The sequence below is a fragment of the Oncorhynchus kisutch genome, linkage group LG15, assembly GCF_002021735.2.
Source record: "Oncorhynchus kisutch isolate 150728-3 linkage group LG15, Okis_V2, whole genome shotgun sequence".
Classification (NCBI taxonomy): Eukaryota; Metazoa; Chordata; class Actinopteri; order Salmoniformes; family Salmonidae; genus Oncorhynchus; species Oncorhynchus kisutch.
Genome location: NC_034188.2, coordinates 12,530,158 through 12,557,012, shown reverse-complemented (window position 1 = coordinate 12,557,012; position 26,855 = coordinate 12,530,158). Strand labels below are relative to the sequence as shown.

Below are 26,855 nucleotides of genomic sequence, written 5' to 3'. Positions count from 1 at the left end.
GTCCTGACTCTCTGTGGTCACTAATCGTTAGAGTAGGGGAGTTAACCCCGGTGTCCTGACTATCTGTGGTCACTAATCGTTAGAGTAGGGGAGTTAACCCCGGTGTCCTGACTCTCTGTGGTCACTAATCGTTAGAGTAGGGGAGTTAACCCCGGTGTCCTGACTCTCTGTGGTCACTAATCGTTAGAGTAGGGGAGTTAACCCCGGTGTCCTGACTCTCTGTGGTCACTAATCGTTAGAGTAGGGGAGTTAACCCCGGTGTCCTGACTCTCTGTGGTCACTAATCGTTAGAGTAGGGGAGTTAACCCTGGTGTCCTGACTCTCTGTGGTCACTAATCGTTAGAGTAGGGGAGTTAACCCTGGTGTCCTGACTCTCTGTGGTCACTAATCGTTAGAGTAGGGGAGTTAACCCTGGTGTCCTGACTCTCTGTGGTCACTAATCGTTAGAGTAGGGGAGTTAACCCCGGTGTCCTGACTCTCTGTGGTCACTAATCGTTAGAGTAGGGGAGTTAACCCCGGTGTCCTGACTCTCTGTGGTCACTAATCGTTAGAGTAGGGGAGTTAACCCCGGTGTCCTGACTCTCTGTGGTCACTAATCGTTAGAGTAGGGGAGTTAACCCCGGTGTCCTGACTCTCTGTGGTCACTAATCGTTAGAGTAGGGGAGTTAACCCCGGTGTCCTGACTCTCTGTGGTCACTAATCGTTAGAGTAGGGGAGTTAACCCCGGTGTCCTGACTCTCTGTGGTCACTAATCGTTAGAGTAGGGGAGTTAACCCCGGTGTCCTGACTCTCTGTGGTCACTAATCGTTAGAGTAGGGGAGTTAACCCTGGTGTCCTGACTCTCTGTGGTCACTAATCGTTAGAGTAGGGGAGTTAACCCTGGTGTCCTGACTCTCTGTGGTCACTAATCGTTAGAGTAGGGGAGTTAACCCAGGTGTCCTGACTCTCTGTGGTCACTAATGGTTAGAGTAGGGGAGTTAACCCAGGTGTCCTGACTCTCTGTGGTCACTAATCGTTAGAGTAGGGGAGTTAACCCCGGTGTCCTGACTCTCTGTGGTCACTAATCGTTAGAGTAGGGGAGTTAACCCCGGTGTCCTGACTCTCTGTGGTCACTAATCGTTAGAGTAGGGGAGTTAACCCCGGTGTCCTGACTCTCTGTGGTCACTAATCGTTAGAGTAGGGGAGTTAACCCCGGTGTCCTGACTCTCTGTGGTCACTAATCGTTAGAGTAGGGGAGTTAACCCCGGTGTCCTGACTCTCTGTGGTCACTAATCGTTAGAGTAGGGGAGTTAACCCCGGTGTCCTGACTCTCTGTGGTCACTAATCGTTAGAGTAGGGGAGTTAACCCCGGTGTCCTGACTCTCTGTGGTCACTAATCGTTAGAGTAGGGGAGTTAACCCCGGTGTCCTGACTCTCTGTGGTCACTAATCGTTAGAGTAGGGGAGTTAACCCCGGTGTCCTGACTCTCTGTGGTCACTAATCGTTAGAGTAGGGGAGTTAACCCCGGTGTCCTGACTCTCTGTGGTCACTAATCGTTAGAGTAGGGGAGTTAACCCTGGTGTCCTGACTCTCTGTGGTCACTAATCGTTAGAGTAGGGGAGTTAACCCTGGTGTCCTGACTCTCTGTGGTCACTAATCGTTAGAGTAGGGGAGTTAACCCTGGTGTCCTGACTCTCTGTGGTCACTAATCGTTAGAGTAGGGGAGTTAACCCCGGTGTCCTGACTCTCTGTGGTCACTAATCGTTAGAGTAGGGGAGTTAACCCCGGTGTCCTGACTCTCTGTGGTCACTAATCGTTAGAGTAGTTGAGTTAACCCCGGTGTCCTGACTCTCTGTGGTCACTAATCGTTAGAGTAGGGGAGTTAACCCCGGTGTCCTGACTCTCTGTGGTCACTAATCGTTAGAGTAGGGGAGTTAACCCCGGTGTCCTGACTCTCTGTGGTCACTAATCGTTAGAGTAGGGGAGTTAACCCCGGTGTCCTGACTCTCTGTGGTCACTAATCGTTAGAGTAGGGGAGTTAACCCCGGTGTCCTGATTCTCTGTGGTCACTAATCGTTAGAGTAGGGGAGTTAACCCCGGTGTCCTGACTCTCTGTGGTCACTAATCGTTAGAGTAGGGGAGTTAACCCCGGTGTCCTGACTCTCTGTGGTCACTAATCGTTAGAGTAGGGGAGTTAACCCTGGTGTCCTGACTCTCTGTGGTCACTAATCGTTAGAGTAGGGGAGTTAACCCTGGTGTCCTGACTCTCTGTGGTCACTAATCGTTAGAGTAGGGGAGTTAACCCAGGTGTCCTGACTCTCTGTGGTCACTAATGGTTAGAGTAGGGGAGTTAACCCAGGTGTCCTGACTCTCTGTGGTCACTAATCGTTAGAGTAGGGGAGTTAACCCCGGTGTCCTGACTCTCTGTGGTCACTAATCGTTAGAGTAGGGGAGTTAACCCCGGTGTCCTGACTCTCTGTGGTCACTAATCGTTAGAGTAGGGGAGTTAACCCCGGTGTCCTGACTCTCTGTGGTCACTAATCGTTAGAGTAGGGGAGTTAACCCCGGTGTCCTGAAACTCTCTGTGGTCACTAATCGTTAGAGTAGGGGAGTTATCCCCGGTGTCCTGACTCTCTGTGGTCACTAATCGTTAGAGTAGGGGAGTTAACCCCGGTGTCCTGACTCTCTGTGGTCACTAATCGGTAGAGTAGGGGAGTTAACCCTGGTCTCCTGACTCTCTGTGGTCACTAATCGTTAGAGTAGGGGAGTTAACCCTGGTGTCCTGACTCTCTGTGGTCACTAATCGTTAGAGTAGGGGAGTTAACCCCGGTGTCCTGACTCTCTGTGGTCACTAATCGTTAGAGTAGGGGAGTTAACCCTGGTGTCCTGACTCTCTGTGGTCACTAATCGTTAGAGTAGGGGAGTTAACCCCGGTGTCCTGACTCTCTGTGGTCACTAATCGTTAGAGTAGGGGAGTTAACGCCGGTGTCCTGACTCTCTGTGGTCACTAATCGTTAGAGTAGGGGAGTTAACCCTGGTGTCCTGACTCTCTGTGGTCACTAATCGTTAGAGTAGGGGAGTTAACCCTGGTGTCCTGACTCTCTGTGGTCACTAATCGTTAGAGTAGGGGAGTTAACCCTGGTGTCCTGACTCTCTGTGGTCACTAATCGTTAGAGTAGGGGAGTTAACCCTGGTGTCCTGACTCTCTGTGGTCACTAATCGTTAGAGTAGGGGAGTTAACCCTGGTGTCCTGACTCTCTGTGGTCACTAATCGTTAGAGTAGGGGAGTTAACCCCGGTGTCCTGACTCTCTGTGGTCACTAATCGTTAGAGTAGGGGAGTTAACCCCGGTGTCCTGACTCTCTGTGGTCACTAATCGTTAGAGTAGGGGAGTTAACCCCGGTGTCCTGACTCTCTGTGGTCACTAATCGTTAGAGTAGGGGAGTTAACCCCGGTGTCCTGACTCTCTGTGGTCACTAATCGTTAGAGTAGGGGAGTTAACCCCGGTGTCCTGATTCTCTGTGGTCACTAATCGTTAGAGTAGGGGAGTTAACCCCGGTGTCCTGACTCTCTGTGGTCACTAATCGTTAGAGTAGGGGAGTTAACCCCGGTGTCCTGACTCTCTGTGGTCACTAATCGTTAGAGTAGGGGAGTTAACCCCGGTGTCCTGACTCTCTGTGGTCACTAATCGTTAGAGTAGGGGAGTTAACCCTGGTGTCCTGACTCTCTGTGGTCACTAATCGTTAGAGTAGGGGAGTTAACCCTGGTGTCCTGACTCTCTGTGGTCACTAATCGTTAGAGTAGGGGAGTTAACCCAGGTGTCCTGACTCTCTGTGGTCACTAATGGTTAGAGTAGGGGAGTTAACCCAGGTGTCCTGACTCTCTGTGGTCACTAATCGTTAGAGTAGGGGAGTTAACCCCGGTGTCCTGACTCTCTGTGGTCACTAATCGTTAGAGTAGGGGAGTTAACCCCGGTGTCCTGACTCTCTGTGGTCACTAATCGTTAGAGTAGGGGAGTTAACCCCGGTGTCCTGACTCTCTGTGGTCACTAATCGTTAGAGTAGGGGAGTTAACCCCGGTGTCCTGAAACTCTCTGTGGTCACTAATCGTTAGAGTAGGGGAGTTAACCCTGGTGTCCTGACTCTCTGTGGTCACTAATCGTTAGAGTAGGTGAGTTAACCCAGGTGTCCTGACTCTCTGTGGTCACTAATCGTTAGAGTAGGGGAGTTAACCCTGGTGTCCTGACTCTCTGTGGTCACTAATCGTTAGAGTAGGGGAGTTAACCCTGGTGTCCTGACTCTCTGTGGTCACTAATCATTAGAGTAGGGGAGTTAACCCTGGTGTCCTGACTCTCTGTGGTCACTAATCATTAGAGTAGGGGAGTTAACCCTGGTGTCCTGACTCTCTGTGGTCATTAATCGTTAGAGTAGGGGAGTTAACCCCGGTGTCCTGACTCTCTGTGGTCACTAATCGTTAGAGTAGGGGAGTTAACCCCGGTGTCCTGACTCTCTGTGGTCACTAATCGTTAGAGTAGGGGAGTTAACCCCGGTGTCCTGACTCTCTGTGGTCACTAATCGTTAGAGTAGGGGAGTTAACCCCGGTGTCCTGACTCTCTGTGGTCACTAATCGTTAGAGTAGGGGAGTTAACCCTGGTGTCCTGACTCTCTGTGGTCACTAATCGTTAGAGTAGGGGAGTTAACCCTGGTGTCCTGACTCTCTGTGGTCACTAATCGTTAGAGTAGGGGAGTTAACCCAGGTGTCCTGACTCTCTGTGGTCACTAATCGTTAGAGTAGGGGAGTTAACCCAGGTGTCCTGACTCTCTGTGGTCACTAATCGTTAGAGTAGGGGAGTTAACCCCGGTGTCCTGACTCTCTGTGGTCACTAATCGTTAGAGTAGGGGAGTTAACCCCGGTGTCCTGACTCTCTGTGGTCACTAATCGTTAGAGTTGGGGAGTTAACCCCGGTGTCCTGACTCTCTGTGGTCACTAATCGTTAGAGTAGGGGAGTTAACCCCGGTGTCCTGACTCTCTGTGGTCACTAATCGTTAGAGTAGGGGAGTTAACCCCGGTGTCCTGACTCTCTGTGGTCACTAATCGGTAGAGTAGGGGAGTTAACCCTGGTGTCCTGACCCTCTGTGGTCACTAATCGTTAGAGTAGGGGAGTTAATCCTGGTGTCCTGACTCTCTGTGGTCACTAATCATTAGAGTAGGGTAGTTAACCCTGGTGTCCTGACTCTCTGTGGTCACTAATCATTAGAGTAGGGGAGTTAACCCCGGTGTCCTGACTCTCTGTGGTCACTAATCGTTAGAGTAGGGGAGTTAACCCTGGTGTCCTGACTCTCTGTGGTCACTAATCGTTAGAGTAGGGTAGTTAACCCTGGTGTCCTGACTCTCTGTGGTCACTAATCATTAGAGTAGGGGAGTTAACCCCATCAACTCCATATTAACTCCAATACAAAATGCAAGCAGATAGAAAAACAAACACAGTCCTCAGCAATGAAGTCCTCTATCAGCTTTCTGAATTGCCATTAAACATCAAATTTCAGAACATTTTGAAGATTTGTTCCACAAATTAGGACGGAAGAAACTAAAATCTGATTTACCTAATCATCCCCAGTTTGGCTCATTCATCCCCCCCTCCTCTCCCCTGTAACTATTCCCCAGGTCGTTGCTGTAAATGGGAACGTGTTCTCAGTCAACTTACCTGGTCAAATAAGGGTAAAAATGTACAGATGTACAAAAATGTATCTGAAATGCATCAATAAACATCAATAACTGTTGTGTTATATAGCATAATAAGTCCATATAGACATACACTATGGCATGCAAGTATTCAGACCCCTTCCCTTTTTCCACATTTTGTTACATTACAGCCTTATTCTAAAATGGATTGAATACCTTTTTTAATCACCAATCTACACACAATACACCATAATGACAAAGTGAAAACAGGTTTGTATAAATTTGTATAAGTGTATAAAAAAAAATGTAAAAATGAAATATCGCATTTACATCAAATCAAATCAAATCAAATTTATTTATATAGCCCTTCGTACATCAGCTGATATCTCAAAGTGCTGTACAGAAACCCAGCCTAAAACCCCAAACAGCAAGCAATGCAGGTGGAGAAGCACGGTGGCTAGGAAAAACTCCCTAGAAAGGCCAATACCTAGGAAGAAACCTAGAGAGGAACCAGGCTATGTGGGGTGGCCAGTCCTCTTCTGGCTGTGCCGGGTGGAGATTATAACAGAACATGGTCAAGATGTTCAATGTTCATAAATGACCAGCATGGTCGAATAATAATAAGGCAGAACAGTTGAAACTAGAGCAGCAGCACAGTCAGGTGGAAGTTGAAACTGGAGCAGCAGCATGGCCAGGTAGACTGGGGACAGCAAGGAGTCATCATGTCAGGTAGTCCTGGGGCATGGTCCTAGGGCTCAGGTCAGTTGAAACTGGAACAGCAGCATGGCCAGGTGGACTGGGGACAGCAAGGAGTCATCATGTCAGGTAGTCCTGGGGCATGGTCCTAGGGCTCAGGTCCTCCGAGAGAGAGAAAGAAAGAGAGAAGGAGAGAATTAGAGAACGCACACTTAGATTCACACAGGACACCGAATAGGACAGGAGAAGTACTCCAGATATAACAAACTGACCCCAGCCCCCCGACACATAAACTACTGCAGCATAAATACTGGAGGCTGAGACAGGAGGGGTCAGGAGACACTGTGGCCCCATCCGAGGACACCCCCGGACAGGGCCAAACAGGAAGGATATAACCCCACCCACTTTGCCAAAGCACAGCCCCCACACCACTAGAGGGATATCTTCAACCACCAACTTAAGTATTCAGACCCTTTGAAATGAGACTCGAACTTGAGCTCAGGTGTATCCTGTTTCCATTGATCATCCTTGAGATGTTTCTACAGCTTATGGTCCACTTGTGGTAAATTCAATTGATTGGGCATGATTTGGAAAGGCACACACCTGTCTAATCTATATAAGGTCCCACAATTGACATCTCAGAGCAAAAACCAAGCCGTGAGGTCTAAGGAATTGTCTGTAGAGCTCCGAGACAGGATTGTGTCGAGACACAGATCTGGGGAACGGTACCAAAAACAATATGCATCATTAAAGGTCCACAAGAACACAGTGACCTCCATCATTCTTAAATGGAAGAAGTTTAGAACAACCTCTTCCTAGAGCTGGCCGCCTGGCCAAACTGAGCAATCAAGAACCAAATGGTCACTCTGACAGAGCTCAAGTGTTCCTCTGTAGAGATGGGAGAATCTTCCAGAAGTACAACTATCTCTACAGCACTCCACCAATCAGGCCTTTATGGTAGAGTGGCCAGACGTAAGCCATTCTTCAATAAAAGGCACATGGCAGCCCACTTGGAGTTTGCCAAAAGGCACCTAAAGGACACTCAGACCCTGAGAAACAAGATTCTCTAGTCTGATGAAACCAAGACTCTATTGCCTGAATGCCAAGCGTCACGTCTGGAGGAAACCTAACACCATCCTTATGGTGAAGCAGGGTGGTGGCAGAATGATGCTGTGGCAATGTTTTCAGCAGCAGGGACTGGGAGACTAATAAGGATCAGGGAAAAGATAAACAGAGCAAAGTACAGAGAGGTGCTTGATGAAAACCTGTTCCAGAGCGCTCAGGACCTCAGACTGGGGCAAAGGTTCACCTTCCAACAGGACAACGACCCTACACACACAGCCAAGTAAACGCAGGAGTGGCTTCGGGATAAGTAAAGGGTCTGAATACTTCTGTAAATGTGATGAGTTCAGTTTTTTAGTTTTTTATACATTTGCAAAAAATTCAAAACACCTGTTTTTGCTTTGTCATTATGTGGAATTGTGTGTAGATTGATGAGGGAAACAATTTTTGCATCAATTTCAGACTAAGGTTGTAACATAACAAAATCTGGAAAAAGTCAAGGGGTCTGAATACTTTCCGAATGCACTTTATATACATACAGTACCAGTCAAAAGTTTGGACACACCTTTTCTTTATTTTTACAATTTTCTACATTGTAGAATAATAGTGAAGATATCAAAACTATGTAATAACACATATGGAATCATGCAGTAACCAAAAACGTGTTAAACAAATCAAAATACATTTTAGATTCTTCATTCTCTCAACCAGCTTCTTGTAGAATGATTTTCCAACAGTCTTGAAGGAGTTCCCACATATGCTGAGCACTTGTTGGATGCTTTTCCTTCACTCTGCGGTCCAACTCATCCCAAACCATCTCAATTGGGTTGAGGTCAGGTGATTGTGGAGGCCAGGTCATCTGATGCAGCACTCCATCACTCTCCTTCATGGTCAAATAGACCTTGCACAGCCTGGAGGTGTGTTGGGTCATTGTCCTGTTGAAAAACAAATGATAATCCCACTAAGTGCAAACCAGATGGGATGGCGCATTGCTGCAGAATGCTGTGGTAGACATGCTGGTTAAGTGTGCCTTGAATTATAAATAAATCACAGACAGTGTCACCAGCAAAGCGCCCCCCACACCATCACCTCTCCTCCTCCATGCTTCACGGTTGGAACCACACATGCGGAGATCATCCGTTTACCTACTCTGTGACTCACAAAGACACGGCGGTTGGAACCAAAAATCTCAAATTTGGACTCGTCGGATCAAAGGACAGATTTCTACTGGTCTCATGTGCTTTGCTCGTGTTTCTTGACCCAATCAAGTCTCATCTTATTATTTGTGTCCTTTAGTAGTGGTTTTCTTTGCAGCAATTTGACCATGAAGGCCTGATTCACACAGTCTCCTTTGAACAGTTGATGTTGAGATGTGTCTGTTACTTGAACACTGTGAATAATTTATTTGGGCTGCAATTTCTGAGGCTGGTAACTCTAATGAAATTATCCTGCAGCAGAGGTAACTCTGGGTCTTCCTTTCCTGTGGTGGTCATCATGAGAGCCAGTTTCATCATAGTGCTTGATGGTTTTTGCGGCTGCACTTGAAGAAATGTACAAAGTTCTTGAAATTTTCTGGATTGACTGGCCATGCTGCTGTTCCAGTTTCAACTGACCTGAGCCCTAGGACCATGCCCCAGGACTACCTGACATGATGACTCCTTGCTGTCCCCAGTCTACCTGGCCATGCTGCTGCTCCAGTTTCAACTTCCACCTGACTGTGCTGCTGCTCTAGTTTCAACTGTTCTGCCTTATTATTATTCGACCATGCTGGTCATTTATGAACATTGAACATCTTGACCATGTTCTGTTATAATCTCCACCCGGCACAGCCAGAAGAGGACTGGCCACCCCACATAGCCTGGTTCCTCTCTAGGTTTCTTCCTAGGTATTGGCCTTTCTAGGGAGTTTTTCCTAGCCACTGTGCTTCTCCACCTGCATTGCTTGCTGTTTGGGGTTTTAGGCTGGGTTTCTGTACAGCACTTTGAGATATCAGCTGATGTACGAAGGGCTATATAAATAAATTTGATTTGATTTTGATTTGACCTTCATGTCTTAAAGTAATGATGGACTGTCATTTCTTTTTGCTTATTTGAACTGTTCTTGCCATAATATGGACTTGGTCTTTCACCAAATAAGGCTATCTTCTGTATACCACCCCTACCTTGTCACAACACAGCTAATTCTTTGAAATAGGGGTTGATTGTTAAATGCAACAACTATCATAGTGTCTAATATCACTAGGATAATGCCTTTGGCTGCTAGACAATGAAATAAAGTTGAAAGAAAACGAATAGAACAGGAGAACACACTTGAGGAACTCTTTATTAAATAATTGCTTCAAAATGTCTCTGGCAAGATTTTGGCTATAGGCTACTTTGAATCAAAGTAAGACATGCGTCTAATATGAAGTCAAACGTCCAGTTTCAAACAGTTAAAGGACAGGAAAAATATAGCGATGCTGATGGTAGGCCGAACCATCGTCTGATAGGCCGAACCATCGTCTGATAGGCCGAACCATCGTCTGATAGGCCGAAACATCGTCTGGTAGGCCGAACCATCGTCTGGTAGGACGAACCATCGTCTGATAGGCCGAACCATCGTCTGATAGGCCGAACCATCGTCTGATAGGCCGAACCATCGTCTGATAGGCCGAACCATCGTCTGATAGGCCGAACCATCGTCTAATAGGCCGAACCATCGTCTGGTAGGCCGAACCATCGTCTGATAGGCCGAACCATCGTCTGGTAGGCCGAACCATCGTCTGGTAGGCCGAACCATCGTCTGATAGGCCGAACCATCGTCTGGTAGGCCGAAACATCGTCTGGTAGGCCGAACCATCGTCTGATAGGCCGAACCATCGTCTGATAGGCCGAACCATCGTCTGATAGGCCGAACCATCGTCTGGTAGGCCGAACCATCGTCTGGTAGGCCGAAACATCGTCTGATAGGCCGATCGTCTGGTAGGCCGAACCATCGTCTGGTTGGCCGAACCATCGTCTGATAGGCCGAACCATCGTCTGATAGGCCGAATCATCGTCTGGTAGGCCGAACCATCGTCTGGTAGGCCGAACCATCGTCTGGTAGGCCGAACCATCGTCTGGTAGATGGAAAGGCTTTCCCAAAAACATTAGTAGCCTGCTTACCTGGCAGAATGATATCATAATTATTTGCATCAATCCAATGGCCGTTTGTTTTGCGAACTCCATCTCAATTGTTACAGAAACACCACTAACCAAACAAGAGTGATTTGAAGTATAAATTGAAGTATGAATTGAAGTATAAATACACTCAAATGTTTTTCTCAGACCTCAAAAGTGGTCTACTGGGGGGCCTCCCGAGTGGTGCAGTGGTCTAAGCCACTACATCGCAGTGCTGAAGTGTCTCAACCTTCAATAGTAGGCCTACTATTAGCCTACTTGCACAGTACAGCTTGGGCCAGTATGGGATTCATCATTTTAGGTCATGCAGAATTTATGTCACTGTTTTTCACACAGGGAGCTTTTCCTTTGGCAGGCGGGCCGTTTGGTATACCCACTTCTCCAGGCACCACTCCACCACTGGGCTATAGGCTATCTAAATTAATTGAAAAATTAACGATCTGATGGTGGAACTCCTCCACTCATTCACTGTGTTAATCAAAAGTGAAACGGCAAACTTGGAAAGAATTCAAGGCTTAAAAGTCCTCTGAAGTTTAATTTCCACCTCAAAATGCCAGACCTGAATCTCAGCATATGGAGTTTATTTTCTATTTCTATGTTTGTTTTCTCTTTCAATGGTGAAATCAGTTAGCATAGCATCTATTGTTCCATTATATATCAGTTATCATAGCATCTATTGTTCCATTATATATCAGTTAGCATAGCATATATTGTTCCATTATATATCAGTTATCATAGCATCTATTGTTCCATTATATATCAGTTAGCATAGCATATATTGTTCCTTTGTATATTTATTTATTTATTTATTTATTTATTTTTATTTCACCTTTATTTAAAAAGGTAGGCTAGTTGAGAACAAGTTCTCATTTGCAAATGCGACCTGGCCAAGATAAAGCATAGCAGTGTGAACAGACAACACAGAGTTACACATGGAGTAAACAATTAACAAGTCAATAACACAGAAGAGAAAAAAAAGGTGAGTCTATATACATTGTGTGCAAAAGGCATGAGGAGGTAGGCGAATAATTACAATTTTGCAGATTAATAACACTGGAGCAATAAATGATCAGATGGTCATGTACAGGTAGAGATATTGGTGTGCAAAAGAGCAGAAAAGTAAATAAATAAAAACAGTATGGGGATGAGGTAGGTAAAAATGGGTGGGCTATTTACCGATAGACTATGTACAGCTGCAGCGATCGGTTAACTGCTCAGATAGCAGATGTTTGAAGTTGGTGAGGGAGATAAAAGTCTCCAACTTCAGCGATTTTTGCAATTCGTTCCAGTCACAGGCAGCAGAGAACTGGAACGAAAGGCGGCCAAATGAGGTGTTGGCTTTAGGGATGATCAGTGAGATACACCTGCTGGAGCGCGTGCTACGGATGGGTGTTGCCATCGTGACCAGTGAACTGAGATAAGGCGGAGCTTTACCTAGCATGGACTTGTAGATGACCTGGAGCCAGTGGGTCTGGCGACGAATATGTAGCGAGGGCCAGCCGACTAGAGCATACAAGTCGCAGTGGTGGGTGGTATAAGGTGCTTTAGTGACAAAACGGATGGCACTGTGATAAACTGCATCCAGTTTGCTGAGTAGAGTGTTGGAAGCAATTTTGTAGATGACATCGCCGAAGTCGAGGATCGGTAGGATAGTCAGTTTTACTAGGGTAAGTTTGGCGGCGTGAGTGAAGGAGGCTTTGTTGCGGAATAGAAAGCCGATTCTTGATTTGATTTTCGATTGGAGATGTTTGATATGAGTCTGGAAGGAGAGTTTACAGTCTAGCCAGACACCTAGATACTTATAGATGTCCACATATTCAAGGTCGGAACCATCCAGGGTGGTGATGCTGGTCAGGCGTGCGGGTGCAGGCAGCGAACGGTTGAAAAGCATGCATTTGGTTTTACTAGCGTTTAAGAGCAGTTGGAGGCCACGGAAGGAGTGTTGTATGGCATTGAAGCTCGTTTGGAGGTTAGATAGCACAGTGTCCAAGGGCCGGAAGTATATAGAATGGTGTCGTCTGCGTAGAGGTGGATCAGGGAATCGCCCACAGCAAGAGCAACATCATTGATATATACAGAGAAAAGAGTCGGCCCGAGGATTGAACCCTGTGGCACCCCCATAGAGACTGCCAGAGGACCAGACAGCATGCCCTCCGATTTGACACACTGAACTGCAAAGTAATTGGTGAACCAGGCAAGGCAGTCATCCGAAAAACCGAGGCTACTGAGTCTGCCGATAAGAATATGGTGATTGACGGAGTCGAAAGCCTTGGCAAGGTCGATGAAGACGGCTGCACAGTACTGTCTTTTATCGATGGCGGTTATGATATCGATTAGTACCTTGAGCGTGGCTGAGGTGCACCTGTGACCGGCTCGGAAACCAGATTGCACAGCGGAGAAGGTACGGTGGGATTCGAGATGGTCAGTGACCTGTTTGTTGACTTGGCTTTCGAAGACCTTAGATAGGCAGGGCAGGATGGATATAGGTCTGTAACAGTTTGGGTCCAGGGTGTCTCCCCCTTTGAAGAGTGGGATGACTGCGGCAGCTTTCCAATCCTTGGGGATCTCAGACGATATGAAAGAGAGGTTGAACAGGCTGGTAATAGGGGTTACGACAATGGCGGCGTATAGTTTCAGAAATAGAGGGTCCAGATTGTCAAGCCCAGCTGATTTGTACGGGTCCAGGTTTTGCAGCTCTTTCAGAACATCTGCTATCTGGATTTGGGTAAAGGAGAACCTGGAGAGGCTTGGGCGAGTAGCTGCGGGGGGGGCGGAGCTGTTGGCTGAGGTTGGAGTAGCCAGGCGGAAGGCATGGCCAGCTGTTGAGAAATGCTTGTTGAAGTTTTCGATAATCATGGATTTATCGGTGGTGACCGTGTTACCTAGCCTCAGTGCAGTGGGCAGCTGGGAGGAGGTGCTCTTGTTCTCCATGGACTTTACAGTGTCCCAGAACTTTTTGGAGTTGGAGCTACAGGATGCAAACAATCTGCCTGAAGAAGCTGGCCTTAGCTTTCCTGACTGACTGCGTGTATTGGTTCCTGACTTCCCTGAACAGTTGCATATCGCGGGGACTATTCGATGCTATTGCAGTCCGCCACAGGATATTTTTGTGCTGGTCGAGGGCAGTCAGGTCTGGAGTGAACCAAGGGCTGTATCTGTTCTTAGTTCTGCATTTTTTGAACGGAGCATGCTTATCTAAAATGGTGAGGAAGTTACTTTTGAAGAATGACCAGGCATCCTCAACTGATGGGATGAGGTCAATGTCCTTCCAGGATACCCGGGCCAGGTCGATTAGAAAGGCCTGCTCACAGAAGTGTTTAAGGGAGCGTTTGACAGTGATGAGGGGTGGTCGTTTGACTGCGGCTCCGTAGCGGATACAGGCAATGAGGCAGTGATCACTGAGATCCTGGTTGAAGACAGCAGAGGTGTATTTGGAGGGCCAGTTGGTCAGGATGACGTCTATGAGGGTGCCCTTGTTTACAGATTTAAGGTTGTACCTGGTGGGTTCCTTGATGATTTGTGTGAGATTGAGGGCATCTAGCTTAGATTGTAGGACTGCCGAGGTGTTAAGCATATCCCAGTTTAGGTCACCTAACAGAACAAACTCTGAAGCTAGATGGGGGGCGATCAATTCACAAATGGTGTCCAGGGCACAGCTGGGAGCTGAGGGGGGTCGGTAGCAGGCGGCAACAGTGAGAGACTTATTTCTGGAGAGAGTCATTTTCAAAATTAGTAGTTCAAACTGTTTTGGTGGCCTTCCTGAGCCAGGATTCAGACACGGCAAGGACATCAGGGTTAGCAGAGTGTGCTAAAGCAGTGAGTAAAACAAACTTAGGGAGGAGGCTTCTGATGTTGACATGCATGAAACCAAGGCTTTTTCGATCACAGAAGTCAACAAATGAGGGTGCCTGGGGACATGCAGGGCCTGGGTTTACCTCCACATCACCCGCAGAACAGAGGAGGAGTAGAATGAGGGTGCGGCTAAAGGCTATCAAAACCGGTCGCCTAGAGCGTTGGGGACAGAATAAAAGGAGCAGATTTCTGGGCATGGTAGAATATATTCAGGGCATAATGCGCAGACAGGGGTATGGTGGGGTGCGGGTACAGCGGAGGTAAGCCCAGGCACTGGGTGATGATGAGAGAGGTTGTATCTCTGGACATGCTGGTTGTAATGGGTGAGGTCACCGCATGTGTGGGAGGTGGGACAAAGGAGGTATCAGGGGTATGAAGAGTGGAACTAGGGGCTCCATTGTAAACTAAAACAATGATAACTAACCTGAACAACAGTATACAAGGCATATTGACATTTGAGAGAGACATACAGCGAGGCATACAGTAATCACAGGTGTTGAATTGGGAGAGCCAACTAAAACAGTAGCTAAAACAGTAGGTGAGACAACAACAGCTAATCAGCTAGCACAACAACAGCAGGTAAAATGGCGATGACTAGGCAGGGAGGGTCGGATTAACTACACACAGAGCCTGAGTGCAGCTAGGGCCGACAGATAAAACATAAACAAGCAGAATGGAGTACCGTGATTAATGGACAGTCCAGCATGCATCAGCTATGTAGCCAGGTGATCAGTGTCCAGGGGGCAGCGGTGGATGGGGCAGGGAAGCTGGACTGGCGAGTATTATCCAGGTAAGGTAAAGGCCGCTGGCAGTGGCTAACAATGACTAAATAGCTTGTAGCTAGTTAGCTAGTTAGCTGGTTAGCTTCTGGAGGTTCTTGAGTGTGTTCTAAAAATTTTAAAAATAATAGCGATTCCGTATCACATTGGGTGAGGCAGGTTACCGGAAGGTATAAGCAAATTAAAAATCAAAAAGAGATTGAAAGGAAATATGGGTCCAGTGAGTGTTTGGGACGCGGCGATTCAGACGGTTAGCAGGCCTGTGCTAACAAGCTAACAGTTAGTAGGCCGGGGCTAAACAAGGTAGCAGTTAGCGGACCGGGGCTAAACAAGGTAGCAGTTAGCGGACCGGGGCTAACAAGCTAGCAGTTAGCAGGCCGAATTAGCAAGCAAGGAGATAGCAAGGGCTAGAAAGTTAGCCTTTGGGGGGCGTCGCGATGGGGTGAGTCTGTTTATGCCTCTTCATGCGGTGACATCGATATAAGTTAGCATAGCATCTATTGTTCCTTTGTATATCAGTTAGCATAGCATCTATTGTTCCTTTATATATCAGTTAACATAGCATCTATTGTTCCATTATATATCAGTTAACATAGCATCTATTGTTCCTTTGTATATCAGTTAGCATAGCATCTATTGTTCCTTTGTATATCAGTTAGCATAGCATCTATTGTTCCTTTATACATCAGTTAGCGTAGCATCTATTGTTCCTTTATATATCAGTTAACATAGCATCTATTGTTCCTTTATATATCAGTTATCATAGCATCTATTGTTCCATTATATATCAGTTAGCGTAGCATCTATTGTTCATTTGTATATCAGTTAGCATAGCATCTATTGTTCCTTTCTATATCAGTTAGCATAGCATCTATTGTTCCTTTCTATATCAGTTAGCATAGCATCTATTGTTGCTTGCTACATATTTCTTCAGCTATTCAAATCCTCCTGCTGCAGGATTATTTTCCTCCTGTAACAAAATGGGTCAAATTAAGATCCGACATCTGTAGTTGTACCATTGCCAAGTGTACAGATGTTATATTCCAGAGTGTATTAAATGGAAAAGGTCAGAGATGGTCAATTTCTCCTCCATCTCCCAGTCTCCCGGCCTCCCCACAGAAGGGCTAGCCACCCCTGAAGAACCACCACAGCCTGCCTGGGTACAAGGGCAGAATGGATTGGTTCGGTCTGTGCCTGGTGCTCGGGAATGTTTGAGCATCTGGCCACGCTGGCTGTAGGGGGACTGTCTGTGAAGCAGCCAAGTGAAGGCAGTCATCTGTAACCTCACCAAGCTGTCGCCTCATCACCATCATCACTCCTTATCACCATCACCATAATCATTGTGATGGGAGATATCCGGAGCCGACAAGGTGATAAATCTGTTGCTATGCCCTTGAGCAATACACTTAACCCTAATTGCTCCAGGGGCGCTGTACAATGGTGACCCCACTCCCTAGGGGTGTCTCAGAGGAAGTTAGGATATACAAGAAACACATTTTCATTACACACTTCTTTAATAGGACAAATATAAGTAGCCCCAAATATTACTATTATTATTATCATCATCATCCCCCACTGTCGTGCCATCGCTGTGGTAACCATGGAAATGGCCATGCTTGTCGATGCCCTTGGCGAGGTGGTTCTTGACAGAATTCCTGGGCCTCTTCGCTCAATAAAGGCCGCTGTTACTGGATTGTTGTTTATCTGGAAAGCTTCTGTGTCCTCCAGGCTGCCTGCCTGTCTGTCTCTCTCTTTCACTCTCTCTCCCTCTCTTTGTCTGTCTCTCTCTTTCACTCTCTCTCCCTCTCTTTGTCTGCCTCTCTCTTTCACTCTCTCTCCCTCTCTTTGTCTGTCTCTCTTTCACTCTCTCTCCCCCTCTTTGTCTGTCTCTCTCTTTCACTCTCTCTCCCTCCCTCTCTCTCTCTGTCTCCCCCCTTTCTTTGTCTGTCTCTCTCTCCCTCTCTTTGTCGGTCTCTCTTTGAATCTTTCACTATCCTCTCCTGTCTTTTCCTCGCAGCAGTAGCCTTGATCCTTTACTCCTAGGATTAAGTCGCATAAGTCAAGTAACAGTGAACAGAGTGGCCGTAGCATGAGGTATTGAACACTGAACATAGTGGTTGTAGCATGAGGTATTGAACACTGAACAGTGGCCATAGCATGAGGAATTGAACACTGAACAGTGGCCGTAGCATGAGGAATTGAACACTGAACAGTGGCCGTAGCATGAGGTATTGAACACTGAACACAGTGGTTGTATAATGAGGTATTGAACAGAAAATAACCTAAAACGTTTTGTTTACACTCAGTGAACCCTGGGCTGACTCCAGCTCAGTGGCTGCCAGCTGTGACTTGTAACTAAGACATCCATTTGTCAACTAATTTGTCAATCAAACTGTGAAGGGAAAGGATTGGGTTCACTCATTCAGAACACAGAAGCATTGAACTTCAGAAAACTTCTTTAGCTGGTCTGCTGAACACCAGAGATCTTCTTTAGCTGTTCTGCTGAACACCAGAGATCGTCTTTAGCTGGTCTGCCAAACACCAGAGATCATCTTTAGCTGGTCTGCCAAACACCAGAGATCTTATTTAGCTGGTCTGCCAAACACCAGAGATCTTATTTAGCTGGTCTGCTGAACACCAGAGATCTACTTTAGCTGGCCTGCCAAACACCAGAGATCGTCTTTAGCTGGTCTTCCAAACACCAGAGATCGTCTTTAGCTGGTCTGCCAAACACCAGAGATCTTATTTAGCTGGTCTGCCAAACACCAGAGATCTTATTTAGCTGGTCTGCTGAACACCAGAGATCGTCTTTAGCTGGTCTGCCGAACACCAGAGATCGTCTTTAGCTGGTCTGCCAAACACCAGAGATCTTATTTAGCTGTTCTGCTGAACACCAGAGATCGTCTTTAGCTGGTCTGCCGAACACCAGAGATCGTCTTTAGCTGGTCTGCCAAACACCAGAGATCGTCTTTAGCTGGTCTGCTGAACACCAGAGATCTTATTTAGCTGGTCTGCTGAACACCAGAAAACATCTTTAGCTGGTCTGCTGAACACCAGAGATCTTCTTTAGCTGGTCTGCTGAACACCAGAGATCTTATTTAGCTGGTCTGCTGAACACCAGAGATCTTATTTAGCTGTTCTGATGAACACCAGAGATCTTCTTTAGCTGGTCTGCCGAACACCAGAGATCTTCTTTAGCTGGCCTGCAGAACACCAGAGATCGTCTTTAGCTGGTCTGCTGAACACCAGAGATCTTATTTAGCTGGTCTGCTGAACACCAGATATCTTATTTAGCTGTTCTGATGAACACCAGAGATCTTCTTTAGCTGGTCTGCCGAACACCAGAGATCTTATTTAGCTGGTCTGCTGAACACCAGAGATCTTCTTTAGCTGGCCTGCAGACCTCAGAGGTTCTTCAATGTGCGCAGGCTGTCTTATCATTGCAAAATTCCGGTAATTTTCCAAAAATGTTCAGGTTTTCCAGAAATCCGGGTTGGAAGATTCCCGGGAATCAGACGGAAATTAGTAGGAAATCCGGAATTGTTCAACCTAAATTGTGCAACCCCTAGAATTATTTTACCGTAAGTTACACCATAGATATAGGACGGACATATTGTCTGTGTGACACTCTCTGGGCTCCTGTTCTATAGGTTCTAGAAAAGATTACGGGTTCCAAGATCTGGGTTCTTGACTATGGGGTAATGGCCACTGGATTCCAGGCTCTGGCCCCAGTGAGTAATGTCTGTGTTTGACGAGGTTAAGTGTTGGCTCTCTCTCCTTAGCAGGGATATTTATGCTAACTCCTTGGTCAGTACACAAATCCTGCCCCCTCTCCTGGGAGGGATGGGCTGAGGTTGTGGTGCTGAGAAGATATGACATGCATAATGGTACCCAGCCCTGGCAGGGTGGTGCTGAGAAGATATGACATACATAATGGTACCCAGCCCTGGCAGGGTGGTGTGGAGAAGCCATTGACATGCATAATGGTACCCAGCCCTGGCAGGGTGGTGTGGAGAAGATATGACATACATAATGGTACCCAGCCCTGGCAGGGTGGTGTGGAGAAGCCATTGACATGCATAATGGTACCCAGCCCTGGCAGGGTGGTGTGGAGAAGATATGACATACATAATGGTACCCAGCCCTGGCAGGGTGGTGTGGAGAAGATATGACATACATAATGGTACCCAGCCCTGGCAGGGTGGTGTGGAGAAGCCATTGACATACATAATGGTACCCAGCCCTGGCAGGGTGGTGTGGAGAAGCCATTGACATGCATAATGGTATACAGCTGGCACAGACCACTGAGGAATAAACAATTCCTAGGAGGCTCCATGATGGCACAACAGAATGGGTGTCCTTCCCTACCGACAGTGAAAAGCGAGCAGAGAAAAGGCGAGGGAGGGAGAAAGATCTGTGTGAAGTGGCAGGGTGCAGAGAGAGAGAGAGAGAGAGAGAGAGAGAACAAATACATTGTGACTGCTATAGGCTGCTTAGTCATAAATGCATAATCACAAAATATGAGTAGGTTTTGCAACACCTGATGATGCTTCATACATAGAATCAAAGAGAGTCTATGCTACAGTTCAGATTTAAATACCTTCACCCTTCAGCCTGAATTACCATAAACAATACACATTATTCATGAGGAGTTTCACAAGTTTCTGAAAACAACATCCCAGCAAACAATGTCTAGTTACCTGCGTCATTTGTGGGGGACGACATGCTTACTGTTGCCTTGTTTTAATTTTGGTAATATTCTAGGAGGAACATTGGGAATGTTCTCAGACTGTTCCAAGAATGTTGAAACAACCTTCTTCTGTGGGAATTTCAGGACTTGAGCATAGTAAAAGGTTCTCAGAACCTCCCTGCAACCTAAAAATAAACATTCCCAGAACAAGTGAAATTATCACTTCTGTTCTCAGAACGTTAAAAAAAATATATATATGTTTTACCGGTCAGGAAACGTATGCTTCATTCCAACAACCAATGTGAAACCAAAAACATACATTCCCACAACACCAAATGTGCTAGCTGGGTTTATATTGTCCTATGTCTTCCTCCCAAATACCACCACATTCCATATAAAAGTAGGACACTATAAAGGGAAAAGGGTGTCATTTGGAACACCACCTTTAATCACTTTAGTTTATTCTTATCAAACTGCTATAATGAGTCTATCCCTTGATGAGAGATCATTGAAACAAATATCAATCGTCAATTGATTGCCTGTCATTGATTAGTCAGGGACCATTAATGCTCTGTTGTGATTGGAGAGGTGACATTTTCTCCCAATGCCGTTCTGTCGTTATCAGGAAAAACAAATGTGACAGAACATAAATATCAACCATTGACTCATCTGTGCCCCATGTTATTGATGGCTTGTCATCCCTGTATTTATCCATGCCTCTCCACAGACCAGACACTGTGTGCATAATGGATCAACAGTATCTGAATAACGATGAGCTTTTCCTTATCTCTCTCTTGCTGTCTCTATCTCCCTCTCTTTTATATATTTCTCTCTCTGTGTCCATCTGATGCAACATGTCCCATTCAAATTCTAATCAGTGTCTCATCTTTAGGCAGACACTGTCGGAATATGAAGCTCACTAAAATGAGATAAAATAACCTCTTTCTATCTCTCTCCAACTCTATATCCTCTTTCTATCTCTCTCCATCTCTGTATCCTCTTTCTATCTCTCTCCAATCTCTGTGCCCTCTTTCTATCTCTCTCCATCTCTGTATCCTCTTTCTATCTCTCTCCAATCTCTGTGCCCTCTTTCTATCTCTCTCCATCTCTGTGAATCCTATTTCTATCTCTCTCTCCATCTCTGTGTAATCTCTTTCTATCTCTTGCTCCATCTCTGTATCCTCTTTCTATCTCCCCCCTCTCTGTATCCTCTTTCTATCTCACTCCCTCTACCTCTAACTCCCACGCAGGCATCTGAAAATGAGAATGTGTTGTTTGACATGAGCCCAGTCTTTGACTGTTGTTGTTGTTGTTGTTGACTTCAGCTGCCTCTTCATCACCAGAGCCATCAGATGCAAGGTTCAGTCAGTTGTCCTGCCTTACACAGATTTGAAGTGTTTTGCTTTCTGAGAGATATATTTAATAAGGCCTGCAGTACATAAACACTCCATCTCTCTGTTCAGATCCCCAGATCCTCTTTCACTCTCCTTCTTCTTCTTCAGTTACCACCTGGGTTTTTTATATCTGGAGTCAGCAGCTTTGGAAGAAACTACAACACAATATGTTGAGTGTGTTGGAGATGTGTGTTTTGAAGACTGTGACTGAGACTGAGGTTGTGTCTCAAATTGCAATAGGGAGCCATTTGGGACGCAGGTAAAGGTTTGTGTGTTCTGTGAAATTGCATCTTTCAACTTCACAATAGTCATTCTTGCCCCTGTGTAGAAGCCATGCTGTTCTGTGGCCGGACTACAAATTGTGCTTGAAAGAAAATGGATGATGGTTTCATAACAACAAATAGCCTAGATTATACCCCTCAAACTGAACTCTGGACCTCCAAGCCAGTTCCACTGCTTTTTTTCCCATTGTTCCCCTTTAATCAGGCATTGATTTAGACCTGGGACACCAGGTGGGTGATTCCCCTCTAATCAGGCATTGATTTAGACCTGGGACACCAGGTGGGTGATTCCCCTCTAATCAGGCATTGATTTAGACCTGGGACACCAGGTGGGTGATTCCTCTCTAATCAGGCATTGATTTAGACCTGGGACACCAGGTGGGTGATTCCCCTCTAATCAGGCATTGATTTAGACCTGGGACACCAGGTGGGTGATTCCCCTCTAATCAGGCACTGATTTAGACCTGGGACACCAGGTGGATGTAATGAATTATCAGGTAGAACAAAAAAGCATCGGGTTCTGGACCTCGTGGGGTCAGAGTTGAATACCCCTGGCTTATACCAATTCAGTATTTTACTCAGCAGCATGTAGAGTGCATTAAATATTATAGGCTCTGTTGGAATTTGCATCAGTGTTCTGATCGCTCCTAGGTCAATCTATAATTGTATTTCCTCCTCCCTTCTTTCTCCCCCCTTCATCTCGTATATAATGCCCTACCCCCCATCCCTCCTCCCTTCATCCCCCCCCCCCCCTCTCGCTACTCTCCCTCTCCGTCCATCCTCTCTCCTCTCAGGTGAATGATTGAGAATCAGAGCGATCTCCATGCTGTGAGACCCCACCCCATGCTCCTCCCTCCTCTCAGGGGATGGCCAAGGTCCAGGATGGACACACAAACACATGTGACAGGTACACTACACTTCCTTCCTATGTAGGGCACACAAACACATTATTTCTCTCTACATGGAGTACTTGACTTACACCCTACATAGGACATTTCCTACCCCATATACAGCCTACATAGGACATTTCCTACCCCATATACACCCTACATAGGACATTTACTACCCCATATACACATTACATAGGACATTTCCTACCCCATATACACCCTACATAGGACATTTACTACCCCATATACACCCTACATAGGACATTTACTACCCCATATACACCCTACATAGGACATTTACTACCCCATATACACCCTACATAGGACATTTACTACCCCATATACACCCTACATAGGACATTTACTACCCCATATACACCCTACATAGGACATTTCCTACTTCATATACACCCTACATAGGACATTTACTACCCCATATACACCCTACATAGGACATTTACTACCCCATATACACCCTACATAGGATATTTACTACCCCATATACACCCTACATAGGACATTTACTACCCCATATACACGCTACATAGGACATTTACTACCCCATATATACCCTACATAGGACATTTACTACCCCATATATACCCTACATAAGGAACATAATGAGTCACAGACACATTTCCGTGTGTATGTGTGTGTGTGTGTGTGTGTGTGTGTGTGTGTGTGTGTGTGTGTGTGTGTGTGTGTGTGTGTGTGTGTGTGTGTGTGTGTGTGTGTTCCCGGTGCAGCCCTGCGATGTTAGAAGAGAGCCAGGATGGTATGGACAGTGGTAGCCTGACTCCTGGCCCAGCTTCAGCTCGACAGGTCTGCATTCAGCGCCACCCCAGCCAAGGCTTCGGATTCATAGCAGGCAGCCAGAGACCAGTCATCGTGCGCTCTGTCTCTGCAGGTAGGCAGGGATCTGTGTGTGTGTGTGAGCGAGACCGATAGAATGAGAGATAGATGGAGAGACGATGTGAGTGTTTTCAGTTTGATGTCTACTACTGTATGTCCGTCTGTTACACATAGACTAAGTGTCCCTCTGCGTGTGTGTGCGTGCGTGTGTGTGTGTGCGCGTGCATGCGTGTGCGTGTGTGTGTGTGTGTGTGTGTGTGTGTGCGTGCGTGCTGTCCCAGACGGCCCGTCCATCGGCAAGCTTCTCCCTGGAGACCAGATCCTGGCCATCAATGAGGAGGTGGTGAGCGAGGCTTCCCGGGAGAGAGTCATAGACCTTGTAAGGTAACATCCTTTATATCACCACAGAGGAGGGTGGAGGGAGGGGGGAGGATGGGGGAGGTCGAGGGGTGGTTGGTTTGGCGAGGACGGTAGAGCGAGGGGTTGGGGGGGTAAGGAATGAGTGGAGGAGAAGAATCCAATGCTATGTGTCTCTAGGTTGTTGTTCATCTATAACCTACACCTGATGTGAGTCTATAACCTACACCTGATGTGGGTCTATGACCTACACCTGATGTGAGTCTAGGACCTACACCTGATGTGAGTCTATAACCTACACCTGATGTGAGTCTAGGACCTACACCTGATGTGAGTCTATGACCTACACCTGATGTGAGTCTATAACCTACAACTGATGTGGGTCTAGAACCTACACCTGATGTGAGTCTAGAACCTACACCTGATGTGAGTCTAGGACCTACACCTGATGTGAGTCTAGGACCTACACCTGATGTGAGTCTATAACCTACACCTGATGTGAGTCTTTAACCTACACCTGATGTGGGTCTAGGACCTACACCTGATGTGAGTCTATGACCTACACCTGATGTGAGTCTATGACCTACAACTGATGTGAGTCTATAACCTACACCTGATGTGAGTTTATAACCTACACCTGATGTGGATCTAGGACCTACACCTGATGTGAGTCTATAAACTACACCTGATGTGAGTCTAGGACCTACACCTGATGTGAGTCTAGAACCTACACCTGATGTGAGTCTAGGACCTACACCTGATGTGAGTATAGGACCTACACCTGATGTGAGTCTAGGACCTACACCTGATGTGAGTCTAGAACCTACACCTGATGTGAGTCTATAACCTACACCTGATGTGTGTCTAGAACCTACACCTGATGTGAGTCTAGAACCTACACCTGATGTGAGTCTAGAACCTACACCTGATGTGAGTCTATAACCTACACCTGATGTGGGTCTAGAACCTACACCTGATGTGAGTCTAGAACCTATACCTGATGTGAGTCTAGGACCTACACCTGATGTGAGTCTATGACCTACACCTGATGTGAGTCTATAACCTAAACCTGATGTGAGTCTAGGACCTACACCTGATGTGAGTCTAGGACCTACACCTGATGTGAGTCTAGAACCTACACCTGATGTGAGTCTAGAACCTACACCTGATGTGAGTCTATAACCTACACCTGATGTGGGTCTAGAACCTACACCTGATGTGAGTCTAGAACCTACACCTGATGTGAGTCTAGGACCTACACCTGATGTGAGTCTATGACCTACACCTGATGTGAGTCTAGAACCTACACCTGATGTGAGTCTAGGACCTACACCTGATGTGAGTCTAGGACCTACACCTGATGTGAGTCTAGGACCTACACCTGATGTGAGTCTAGAACCTACACCTGATGTGAGTCTAGAACCTACACCTGATGTGGGTCTAGAATCTACACCTGATGTGAGTCTAGAACCTACACCTGATGTGAGTCTAGGACCTACACCTGATGTGAGTCTATGACCTACACCTGATGTGAGTCTAGAACCTACACCTGATGTGAGTCTATAACCTACACCTGATGTGAGTCTAGAACCTACACCTGATGTGAGTCTAGGACCTCCACCAGATGTGAGTCTAGAACCTACACCTGATGTGAGTCTAGAACCTACGCCTGATGTGAGTCTAAGACAGGACGAAGCTTTGGAGGAAATGTTGTTCTTAGCTCATTCAATGTGTGAACTCACACAACACATTAAGAGCAGAATATTTGCATTAAATGCAGCAGCAGTACAGCAGGAATAGTTCTGTGAGTTTGAAGGCTAAAGTCATGGGGAAATAGTCTGTCTCTAAGCCTCGTGTTCCATGGAAACATAATGAGACAGATGAGTCATTGAATCATAGGGAACAGAGAGGAGGTCTTGCAGGTAAAAACACTACCGTTTCTTCCAAAGCCACAGCTCTAGTGTTACCTAACCCACTCCACACTGCTCTCTCCTCTCGTGTCTGCTGCCTGTCCTCTCTATAGATGCTGCAAAGACTCCATAGTTCTCACTGTGCTGCAGCCTCACCAGGTAACAATACACAGCTCCCGCTCAAAGTTTCTCTCACCTTCTCCTTGACATTCTCTATCTGTATCTCTTTATCCCTCCATTTCTCCTGTTCTCTCTGCTCTCCCTCTCTCTCTTCCTCCCTCTCTCTCTGCCTCCATCTCTCTCTGCTCTCCCTCTCTCTCTTCCTCCCTCTCTCTCTTCCTCCCTCTCTCTCTGCCTCCCATCTCTCTCTGCTCTCCCTCTCTCTCTTCCTCCCTGTCTCTCTGCCTCCATCTCTCTCTGCTCTCTGTCTCTCTCTTCCTCCCTCTCTCTCTGCCTCCATCTCTCTCTGCTCTCCCTCTCTCTCTGCCTCCCTCACTCTCTGCCCCCTCTCTCTCCCTCTCTCTGCCTCCCTCTCTCTCTGCCCCCTCTCTCTCCCTCTCTCTGCCTCCATCTCTCTCTGCTCTCCCTCTCTCTCTGCCTCCCTCTCTCTCTTCCTCCCTCTCTCTCTGCCTCCGTCTCTCTCTGCTCTCCCTCTCTCTCTGCCTCCCTCTCTCTCTTCCTCCCTCTCTCTCTGCCTCCATCTCTCTCTGCTCTCCCTCTCTCTCTGCCTCCATCTCTCTCTGCTCTCCCTCTCTCTCTGCCTCCATCTCTCTCTGCTCTCCCTCTCTCTCTGCCTCCATCTCTCTCTGCTCTCCCTCTCTCTCTGCCTCCATCTCTCTCTGCTCTCCCTCTCTCTCTGCCTCCCTCACTCTCTGCCCCCTCTCTCTCCCTCTCTCTGCCTCCCTCTCTCTCTGTCCCCTCTCTCTCCCTCTCTCAGCCTCCCCCTCTCTCTGCCCCCTTTCTCTCTCCCTCTCTCTCTGCCCCCTCTCTCTGCTCTCCCTCTCTCTCTTTTCCTCCCTCACTCTCTCTGCCTCCCTCTCTTTCTCTGCCTCCCACTCTCTCTCTGCCTCGCTCTTATTCTCTCTCTCTCTCTCTCATTCGCTCTCTCACTCATTCTCTCATTCTCTCTCTCCGTCATTGTCTCTTTCCCTCATTCTCTTTAACCTCATTCTCTCTCTCCTCTCACTCTCTCATTATCTCTCATTATCTCTCTCTCTCATTCTCTCTCCCTCATTCTCTCTCTCCATCATTATCTCTTTCCCACATTATCTCTT

At 46.8% G+C, this 26,855-nt stretch overlaps 1 protein-coding gene and 1 long non-coding RNA gene across 2 annotated transcripts in view; both read left to right on the top strand.

Moving 5' to 3' along the window:
- Positions 1-23,698, top strand: part of LOC116353564 (uncharacterized) — a 139,190-nt gene extending 115,492 nt beyond the window's left edge. The window contains exons 2-4 of the long non-coding RNA XR_004202982.1: positions 22,367-22,479; positions 23,209-23,369; positions 23,596-23,698. This is a non-coding gene — a long non-coding RNA (uncharacterized LOC116353564). The remainder of the gene's footprint in view (positions 1-22,366; positions 22,480-23,208; positions 23,370-23,595) is intronic.
- Positions 23,699-23,903: 205 nt separating this feature from the next.
- Positions 23,904-26,855, top strand: part of LOC109905915 (FERM and PDZ domain-containing protein 3-like) — a 44,876-nt gene continuing 41,924 nt past the window's right edge. Inside the window, exons 1-2 of the mRNA XM_031791345.1 lie at positions 23,904-23,929; positions 25,695-25,740. Coding sequence (XP_031647205.1) covers positions 23,904-23,929; positions 25,695-25,740 — 72 coding nt within the window. The remainder of the gene's footprint in view (positions 23,930-25,694; positions 25,741-26,855) is intronic.